Raw genomic sequence first — 10,404 nt, 5'->3', positions numbered from 1 at the left:
CAACAGAGTCATGGATATAACTCGAGGGCTCTTGGTAACAGGTATGAAATCACCGCCTACTGACCAATCAAGGCTCCGGAAAATAGCGTCACCATTTCTGGAAGATTCTGGAAGGGCCTCTACAGGGAGAGTAGGAGGGACTAAGGTTTTACAGTTACGTCAAAAGTCTTTGCGTTTCCTTGATAATCAGTAATAAGTACTGATTCGTAGACGCAACTGTGTTGTTTTATTCGTTAGTTTCTTTTATCGGCAAACAAGTATTGTGTAGTTGCTGACAAATTTGTACATAGACTAACCTTTACTCTTGAACACTTGAACAGCACAGACTCTCCGGTTTAAAAAAAAACCTGGAACTGTCGGGAGTAGGTTGTGTTCAGAGGTTCGGTTTAAAATCAGCTGAATCCGCATTTTCACAGATTATTATATGTGCCTAACTAAAACCACTGAATGAAGCTCAAACTATACGGGAACTGTCACGGGAATGCGCGTGTATTCATTTGTTAATTTTGAAAATGTATAAAATTTTTCTATGGTTGATTCTCTTTACATCAATGGAATTGTAGGTTAGCTGTTAAATCAAATTAATTTTACTTTAATCTTCAGAGAATTGATCTGAAGATCGTCTACTTTATTAGGCTGTGGGACAGTAGGATTTCATGTTTAAATGGATCCAGTTTAAAGTTAGGCTACGTTCACACTGCAGGCGAAAGCGCATCAAATCCGATTTTTTTGACCCTATGCGACCCATATCCGATCATGGTATGACAGTGTGAACGGCTCAAATCCGATATTTTCAAATCCGATCTGGGTCACTTTCGTATGTGGTACTGAATCCGATACATATCCGATGTTTTATTAAGCGACTGCTGTTTGAATGGTCAGGTCGCATTAAATCCGTCTTTTACGTCACTGACACAAGACAGACGCCAATTATCAGCTCTGGAGAAGCGCCCGAGAACGCTTCCTGGCCATCCAGTGTAGATGTTAGTGAAACTGTTGGGAAGACAACGTTGGAGAAACGTGAACATTTTATTTGTACTGTGTAATCTGCAGATTCTGACAGAAATCTGCAACTATCCTTTGAAGCACCGCTCCTCTCTAAAACAGCAATAAGGATAATTATTAGGTTATTTACATTATTATGTAAATAACAAAATAACTTGAAGCAAAAATTGGGAAAAGTAAAGTCCGAAGTCTTTATATTAAGGGCATCAGTCAAACAATATTGTTTGCTCTGGGTCTAAACAGAGCGCGTTGTGTGTGACGTCTTCTTTTGCGCATGCGGGCCGCTTTGAGGGTTCACACTGGAGCGCGTTTGCTGTCGCATTTTATTTGTAGTGTGAATAAGCAGACAAAAAAATCGGAATTGAGCATTAAGACCTGCAGTGTGAACGTAGGGCACAGCGTACCGAACAATCAAACAACCCCCTATGAGAAGGAACCTGGCCACAGTGGGAAGAAGAAAAAACCTCCCTTATAACAGGAAGAAACCCCAGGGGAGCTACCTGTCATTGTTGGAGGGGGTGAAGGAAGACAGGAGTTTGTCTTATTTGCAACAGTGTTGCATTTTTCTGTTCTTTATAGATTTTTAATCACCATTTTACCATTATCTGATGTCTCTCGGAGTAGGTGGCAGTCATATGGATCATTTTCTGTGGAAGAATCATCATATGACCTGTGAAACACTCCTTTTAGATTCGATACTGCTAATATCACACACTGGTTATCAACTTGCTAAATTAACCCAACTTCACGTGACCGTTTTTCCGATTGCCCATCCAAGGGGGAATTCCCTAGGTATGTTTAACTTTGTTTAGGTGGTAGAGAGCCTTGTCTAAAGACAATCATCCATGTGTGGGTTTTTGGGAAATGTATATAGCAGGGAATGAGTAAAAACATTGGTCCAATACTGTAATTAGGACTTTAATCACAGAGGCATTAACCTGGCATTGAAAACTCCCCAAAATGGTAACAAAAAGAAAATGAACCATCAAATTTGCCAAGTTTATTGGGAGCCTTCATACAAAAATGAAATTATGGCTGTATAAAGTTACAAAGGATTATTGTCGATGTACTTTTGGCATTTAAGGCCTATCATCCCAACACTTTTTTTTCTAACTCTGCACTTTTATTTGAAATCTAAAAGTTCTGAATTTAAACAAGCAGATATGACAGTAATATTTAAAAACATGTAGACCAATAGATATCTGCAGATTACTTCTCAGTGGTGGTTTACAACACAAGCCCACAAAAAATTTGAAAAGCAACTAAACAAAAAGAAAAAGAAAAAAAATTCCCCCAAAATGGTGAACGTGAACTTGAGGCCACTTTTATTACACACAGCCAACTAATTTCAATGCAAATGTTTCAATGACATTTTCATGAATGCAAACAAATGTATTTACAGACTTCAGAAGCTTGTCTCTGACTATCGGCGTGACGGCATTAGAAGCTGCTTTGCTGTTACTGAATCAGGGAAAAGGTTGTGGTAGGTTGGTAAAGGAACATAGGCAGCTGTTATCATTTTACCTGTGAAAGAAAGACAAATGTAAACATTAGAACCTACAGTTTGATCGAGAATCTTTAAAAAAGAAAAAAAATTAATTTTACTTCCTTGAATTAGAACTAAGAAATTTGCAGCTTAAAAACTAGTTAATAGCTGCCAGCTTCAGCAGTGCTGCATACCTGCAAACCAGCGTCCATGAAGTGCATTTACAGTCGCCATGGCTGCTGGTATCGAGGGACACTTCACATACACATTACCCTATGTGAGCAAGAGAGATATCAACTTTACTGCTTGTGCATTTCAAAAAAAAAAAAAAAAAAAAAAAAAAAAGTTGCAAAACAAGCTCAGTGATGTTAAAACTCATTTATCTCGTTTTAATCTTCGACTTACTTGAGGAGAGTTCTTGTCGACATAAATGTGAACGATTCCACCGTGTTTGTTGCATTCCTCAATCACATCATCTTGGATTTCAGCTGCCCAGCTGGGATCATTTTCCCTGCAAAAATAATCAGCAATATTAGAAATCCAGTAAAATGTTCCGCTTGACTCAAAAAGTTTGAATTTGAACTTTTAAATAGAGTTTCAAATTTTAAAACCAGCTGAATGCACATCTTTTGTACTTTCAGATGGGGACAAAATTCAGAATTAGCCTGACAAATAATCCACAGTTGGATTTTGCCCCATTACTTTTCTGTTAAGTCATTTCAAAAGAGATTTCTTCACTGACAGGAGGAACTGAGACCACAGACTTGTCAGCTCGCACACTGCAGAGCTCGAGCGTGTGACCAGTTTATTCTTTCGTTGTTGGCTTGTTTTCGGTTCAGCACTTGCCTTGTGTATATTTTCTGTCTCAAACTTTTAAACAGAAAGTTTGCAAATTAAAAAAATAAAATAAAATAAATAAATAAAGTTCTACGGATAAGAGAGAAGCATTTTGAATACACGAAAGTGTTGAGAGTAGAGAAAAATTTAAAAAAAAATTATGAATTAAAGGATTGACAACATAAGAATCACTGGACACTGATGTTAAAAACTCAGATCTCTACTAAATTGGTTGCAACACAAATGAATTACATTAAATGCCTCATTTAATACAGTCAGATTCTTCTTTGATAGTGAAAACTTGAAAAAGCCATCTGACAATATGCTTTGCTCTCAGTCCAGGGATGCAAGGGCTTAAGACAAACTTAAAGTGAACTTATTTGAAGGATAATGTCCTTACGCTTGTGGGTTGAACAGGTTGGACAGCTGAAGGCAGTGTGTGGCCAGTGGCTGAGATGGGAGGTTCAAAGCTTGGCTTGGAGCTGGAGTTGGAACAGCTGGAAGAAAAAGAAAAGTTGTCACTAAACCTGTGGCAAGAAAACATATCAAATACTAAATATCTTCCATCATCTAGGCTCACCTGCTGGAGCGCCAATGCCCCCAAAGGGTATGGAGCCAGTCATCTGTAGAGCCTGCTGAGCAGCAGGTGGGATCTTCAGACCAGTCCCTGTTGAGAGAAAGAAGTTGTTTTGCATAGGGTTAATTTTAGACACTTAAAGGCAGCAGAAGTATGACACGTAGTGTGGCCTGATGAGGACAGAGAAACAATCACTTTCATTCACATGGTCATTTCCCTCTGCCAAAGACATGTAGTTGGTGGGGGAAAAACAAACAAAAACAGGTTTCACAGCCATGTGATGACTCAAGTTTGATCTTGTCTTTCTAGGCTTAAAGCTCGAGTTACACGTCTGTAGGAAATCTACATCCTAACTCATATCGTAACTGGAAACTCCTTTTATCCCTGCACCATGCCATTCAAGTCATCGTGGTATGGGCAGACCTAACAGGTAGTTACATTTCTTGGGAGGTGCATGTCAGGTTACATAGAACTTTGCAGTGAAAATTGGTTCCAGTTATGGTGCGAGTTATGGCACACCATAATTCACGTGTTAAAAAAAATAAATTGGACTTCTCAGTGTGAAAGTTTCTGGAAAGCAAACACTGTGGAATCAAGGCAGGACATTAAAATATATTTAATAATGTTTAAATAAATGTAGTTTTACAGTAGTTTAACAATGAGGTAGTAGAGAAAAAAAAGGCAAAGAACAAAGAAGATGAGGAGGCTAAAGCTCCCACCTAAAATTGTCTACTAGTGCCCCCTGCTTTCTGTCCTTATGGTAATACAGTGATAGGATTAATGTTATTTTGGAGTATTACATTTCTAAAAATTGTGTTTGAAAAACCAAAATTAGGTCACTGTAAAGTAAAAATACTTAACCACTCATTCTGGCTCATTCCAGTATAATAAATGACCCTAACACTGTCACATATTACATGTATGCCTGTGGTTTGACTTATCACTTTGCTAATAAGCTGTTCCTTCCTCTTTTATTATGACCAGGAATTTTCCAGGAATGGATATGCCTGCCAAGTGCCATTACAAACCTTCTGCTAGTCGAGCCATCAGCTGTAGACGCCCCGTAGTCCCTAGGTCAATACCAGTCCTCTCTAGTTCGTCATTATCCAGGAACGAGCTGGCTGTTGAAGAGTCTGAGCGCTCTGTAACATGCCCCACCTTCATTGGCCGTCCGGCTAGCTCAAAGCCATTCAGCTGCTCCAATGCCTTTTTTGCACATTCCGCATCTGCAAACTTCAGAAAGTTAAAAGGTTACAAAGTGAACCCAGCAGCAAACAAAAAGCTACCAAAGACATACAAAGGCTTTGTTTACCGATATGAAGCCATATCCTTTGGATCGGCCAGTCTCACTGTCCATCATAAGCTGGATTCCTTCTATCTATGAAGAAGAAACACACGTACAGATGATTATACTACATTCACTTACATACATTAAAACAAATTAATCTTTGCAGAGTTCTCCTGACCTTTCCAAAGGGCTCAAAAATCCCTCGAAGCATTTCTTCAGTAATGTTGAAGTGCAGTGAGCCCACATACAGGCGCATCGGACCCGAACTGCCCTTCTGCAGATTATTGGCAGCAGCTGCTGCTCTATTTTTCTCTGCCTGTAATTAGAAATAGAGATGACATGATTAATTCAGGAATTTTTGTGTAATTACATTAAGTAATGTCAAAATGATAAAGGACCTTAATGCAGAATCAGCATTTGCTTTAATGCAATCTGAATTACTTAAGTTCTGTTAATATTTTAAGTTATTTTTCATTTTCTGGTCTGTTTTTTTAAATTGATAAAAATTATGTTTTGTGTTTTTTTTCCCGAAGTTCTTGGTATGGAGTTCGCAACATGGCAGCTAACTATTAATATGTCCGGTCAAAGTGAGCAGAACTAATCCACTTGTTCTATATTCAAGTCCACTAAAAGAAACAACACTGACCTGAGATGCCTGGACGATGATGGGCACTCCTAAAAGCCTCTGGCCAGTCAATCCAATTGCCAGAGGTACAGAGGAGGACTCCACAAACTCTATGTATGCAATCCCCTTCGATCTCCTGGAGTTTCTGTCAGAGATTATTCTCACATCTCTAACCTATAGAAAGAGAACAGTCACATTTTCAGAGCCAATTCCTGGATGACATTCATTCGGAATTTACACAAACTGAAAGTCAACTGACTTTTCCAACGGCTGAGAAGAAATCCTCCAGGTCCCGAGCTCTGATTCTTGCAGCAAGCTGCATACAGAAAACAGTGCGGGCATCTCTCTCCTCTGGTGTTAGATTGTCAATTGGTGCCCTTAGGAGGAAAAAGACAAAAAAACAAATGTTAATCACAAACCAATAACAAATGCTTAAAAATATTTTAAAACTTTAAAGCTGTGATAGTATAGAAACCTAAAACAAAAACCATAACCAGAAGATTTGGAGAACGCATGTTTTCTTTGTTCTGGCACCCCTCGAGATGACAGACTGTAAAGATGACCACTTCTGGCCACTAATATTGCTGCTGCTGATGTGGGAAACTGAGGCTGAACTGGGAGGATTTATTTATTTATTTATTTTTTAACTCAAACACTCAGGGACAGGTAAGGTTTAACTTGAGAGGTATGGCAGCTTTGCTTGCTAGGTCTGTCAAGGTAGGCAACTGAAGAGCCGACAGACAATACTTATACTAATGTAAGTCACTGAAGGACCTCATAAGTGTTCTTTTTGGTGTTTTTTAACGGTCTGTCTTTGACTATTCAAAGCCTGTCGTTAAGGAAGATGCATTTGCAGCACTGTGCTACCTGCTCCTTTGCTTGTATGCCCTGCATGTCTTTCTAGCCGAGTGTAACAGTATTTTGAATTTTCAAATGTTTGGTGAGTCAAGGCCTACGAAAAATCAGAAGATGTGTGCATGCATAAAAACCACTCACGTGACTGTTTTATCTTACCTAATGGGGCTCTTTTCTTTTTTGAAGGGGCTCCGACTTCTGGAACGTTTGCGACTAAAAAACAAATAAGAATTATTATTTTTACATTTGGGGGGGGGGGGGGGGGGGGGGGGGGGGGGGGGGGGGGGTCATGTTCTTTTCACACAAACAGGCAGCCAGCTTAAAATTACACAATATAAATTAAGTACAACAACATTAAAAAGACCTAAAAAACATACAATTTCAGTACCCAATAAAGTTAATGTAATATTTTTCTGACTAGCAAGCGTAAAAGGTCACATACATCGGACTCCTGCGTGCTCTGTACCGCCCAGCTCGATCTTTGCTTCGGGAGCGGCTGCGATGGCGCTCTCTGCTGCGGCTTCTTTTTCTTTCCCGGCTCTTGCTCCTCTTCTTACTCTTCTTTCTGTCTTTGCTTTTGCTTCTGCTCCTCTTCTTCTTGGAGCCCGGGCTCCGGCTCCGACTCCTCCTTTTCCTGTAAAGCATTACAACAGTTCTGTTGTTGTACACACACTTTAAAGCAGAACTTTGTCTGATTAAGCACTATTTAGGGTAACATGATGGATAACCAAAACTTACTTTTTGCTCTGGTCATCGTGTCCATTTGCATGAGAGGACTTGTTCTCATCCTAAGCAAGGTCGATAGAAGAACATCATGAGGACGTAGATGAAACATTTCATGTCGTCAAGGTAAAGGGGATGGGGTGGGACAAGAGAAAATGCAGAATATATTCAATTAATAAAAATACAAACTTCCTACAGTCATGTCTGGACAGTGTCCTTCCACCACCCCAATAGCTTCCCATCCCACTCCATCCTTTGTTTTTTTTCCCCTCTCTTTTACTAAGCTGCTCAAAAGTTAATGCAACAAAGCAAAGATAAGGGAGAGTTTCCAACATATTAGCTCAGTTCAGGAAGCTGACAATAGTCAGGTCATCTCCACCAATACCCTTCTAATAGGTCGTACCAATGCCACTATTTGTGCCTAAACATGTGACCACGCATGGCCCATGGCCACTAAAAGAGATCCTGTGTGGTTGGTGTCAGTCCAGAGATCTTCACCCATTTTCGTTCTTGGACTGTAAGAGCTCGATGCCACCTCTGTCACACATCTTGCCCTGAAGCAAACAGGGATTCACACTTCTTAGTAATATTGACGCCCAAGCAAATAAATAAATAAAGATTAATTCATCCACGTGTTACACTACCATCATCTTTAGTTTACAGTAATACTTACAACCTTTTGACTTAAGGAATTATTAACTACTGAAAGTAAATCATTTTATCATACAATAAAAGGCAGATGTAGCTATTTTACAGTTATTCTAGAAATATATCAATATCTGTGGTGTTCTGTAGCATGCAAAAATCAAGATGCTGATTCACATTACAGTTGGCTAAGGCAAAGAGGCAGTATTCATATTTACCAGCGAGAGAAAAATAACTTTTCACCGATAATTCTGCTGTGGAACTATGACAAAAATGCAATCGCTGGATTTTCAAGAATTTTGCTGCATTATAACTTCAGGAATTACGCCACTCACAGATTGACACAGACACAACTACATACAAATACAACTGCGTGAGGAAATTATACTTTAGCACAACTTTATATACTGATTCTTGCTAAAGACTAGACTTGTTAATGCTATATAACAGAAAAATAATGTTGAAATCACACACACACACTGAGGAGATTTTTAACAATACACAACAGTTTTCCATTTAAAAGGCTCTTATCGAAAAAACCCTGCACATTCATAAACAGCGACAACATACAGATTGTAAATCTGAATACTGCCTCCTTTGCTGGACAAGTAAAGATGGGCTTATCAACCATTGGCATTCACCTTGTAGCAACCGAATAGGGATTGGATGTTCTGGGTTGAATCTCTTTTAGTCCTAAAGTGAACCACAGTACATCAGTATATGCGCAATAACTACCTTCCTTTTTTTCACAGTTCACAGTGGAATCAAAGATGAATTCATGGGAGTAGAGGTGAGATATCATTAGGGAAGTCTATAAAGAGAGATAGATGTGGATTTATTTATAATTCTGTATTGCGTCTTAAATACTCATTCACACCACACAACATTCAAGTTAACTTTGTCACAGTAGCAAATATAAAAGGTCTAAAAATAAAAAGGCCTAACAGCAACACAGGCCTCACTTCTCCAACTTTTAAACCCACCTTTCTGTATGGAGCCTCCAGCATGGCCTCAACGTCAAAGTCATCAGCCATATTGATCCTGCAATAAGAAAGAAAAAGGAAGAAAAACAAGTCAGTGATCCGTTTGCGCACGAGAAACTGTAATACCCAGAGTAAACGCTACAAATATACACGGCGTGGTAACGATGAGTCCTAGATTTTCTTATTAGTATCACGTACTCAACATACAATCCGTTACATGATCGATTGATACTGACAATATAAGAAAAACATATTTAATTGTACTCGAAGAACAACAAATCTTTCTAAAATCTTAACGTAGCGCACGCGTGTACCTCGAAACGTAGCTAATGCTAACTAGCCACCACGACCGTGCTTTCAAAAGGCCCGCACTGAATTTATGCTGACCATTTTGATAATGTGAATAATAGCAGGCTTGTAGATATGCAAACCTATAATCAACCAACCACCATTTTAACGTGTTTTACACGATTCCAGATAATATTTATGGCGGAAAACAAAAAGAGGCGCTTAGGTTCTAATACGGCTACAAAGCTAACGGCGCTTCCGCGATAGCGAGCGAGCTTCATTAGCCAACATTGACGTTACCGTGTAAAATTGAAGGAAATGTTGTGCCAAAGTGAAAATATCACGGAAAACGTTCTGCTGTAGAGAATCCTCCTCGACGCCTCTCTCTTTGTAGATTACACAAAGCCAAGATGAAGTCACAATTTCGGAAGTTATATAACCTCGTTTTAGGAAGTCCCCGTTGCAGGTCGTGGCCTGGTACCTCGCCGCTCTCCTTCCTTCTTCTTCGTGTTCTTCCTCTGCTATGGGCATTTACTGCAGCGGTGACGTTTGGTGCTGCGCTGCTGCCACCTACTGGAACCGAGAGGCCCTTTAACCGCTTCTTTGTGAATTCTGAGTAGCATTGTATCGGTGCAGTCAATAATTTATAGAAATGTGATTAGTTATGTATTATATGCACATATCTATTTAGAGAGTTAAACATTGAAGGCCTAGATGTCAGAAAAGTTAAGTATTAATTATCCCAAGACGTTTGGTGAGTTTAGAAAGACATTTACTCTGTCACTATCTCAGGTTTATTCTAAGTCAGTAGGATTAAAACAAAACATTGTCAACTTTGTAAAATACCGACTTTAAAATCTTCTTCTTCATAATATGGTTAAGCTCACATCTTCATATCATCCCACTCCTTTTAAACTCTATTCATTTTAGGCTACTATATTTATTATCTTGTATGTTTTTAGGCGGGTTAAGATTTTATGCTTGTGATAGAAGTTAGTGCCTGCAGGATGTTAGACTTACAGTATTGATGGAATGACTTGTTATAACCTTCTGACCACTGATCCTCACTTTAGTCTGTAAAACACTACCTAG

At 39.1% G+C, this 10,404-nt stretch overlaps 1 protein-coding gene across 2 annotated transcripts; it reads right to left on the bottom strand.

Annotated features, from left to right (window-relative positions):
- Positions 1 to 1,990: 1,990 nt before the first annotated feature.
- On the bottom strand, positions 1,991 to 9,824 carry LOC134618636 (RNA-binding protein 39-like). 2 transcript variants are annotated; one of them, XM_063464115.1, is made up of 15 exons: positions 9,613 to 9,824; positions 9,025 to 9,082; positions 7,412 to 7,461; positions 7,116 to 7,307; positions 6,833 to 6,886; positions 6,078 to 6,195; positions 5,840 to 5,992; positions 5,372 to 5,509; positions 5,218 to 5,283; positions 4,934 to 5,138; positions 3,909 to 3,995; positions 3,729 to 3,825; positions 2,897 to 3,002; positions 2,686 to 2,764; positions 1,991 to 2,529 (listed from the first exon to the last, which is right to left on the bottom strand). In XM_063464115.1, exons 2-15 carry the CDS (start codon positions 9,073 to 9,075, stop codon positions 2,429 to 2,431), a joined length of 1,497 nt encoding a protein of 498 aa, XP_063320185.1. In that variant the 5' UTR covers positions 9,076 to 9,082; positions 9,613 to 9,824; the 3' UTR covers positions 1,991 to 2,428. The 2 variants fall into 2 exon arrangements, with proteins under 2 accessions (XP_063320185.1, XP_063320186.1); XM_063464116.1 differs by having other exon boundaries at positions 9,753 to 9,807.
- Positions 9,825 to 10,404: the final 580 nt, after the last annotated feature.

This window comes from Pelmatolapia mariae, linkage group LG20 (genome assembly GCF_036321145.2).
Source record: "Pelmatolapia mariae isolate MD_Pm_ZW linkage group LG20, Pm_UMD_F_2, whole genome shotgun sequence".
NCBI lineage: Eukaryota > Metazoa > Chordata > Actinopteri > Cichliformes > Cichlidae > Pelmatolapia > Pelmatolapia mariae.
The sequence above is the reverse complement of the archived record's forward strand: the minus strand, read 5'-3'. Positions and strand labels throughout refer to the sequence as shown.

What these genes read in the sequence shown, in the direction of transcription:
- LOC134618636 (XM_063464115.1), bottom strand. Translation starts at nt 9,075, where the DNA reads ATGGCTGATGACTTTGACGTTGAGGCCATGCTGGAGGCTCCATACAGA. An exon ending in AAGGATATGGCTTCATATCG is followed by an intron (nt 5,139 to 5,217) that starts GTAAACAAAGCC and finishes AACTTTCTGAAG; the next exon opens with TTTGCAGATGCGGAATGTGC. An exon ending in GGGCATTGGCGCTCCAGCAG is followed by an intron (nt 3,826 to 3,908) that starts GTGAGCCTAGAT and finishes TTTTTCTTCCAG; the next exon opens with CTGTTCCAACTCCAGCTCCA.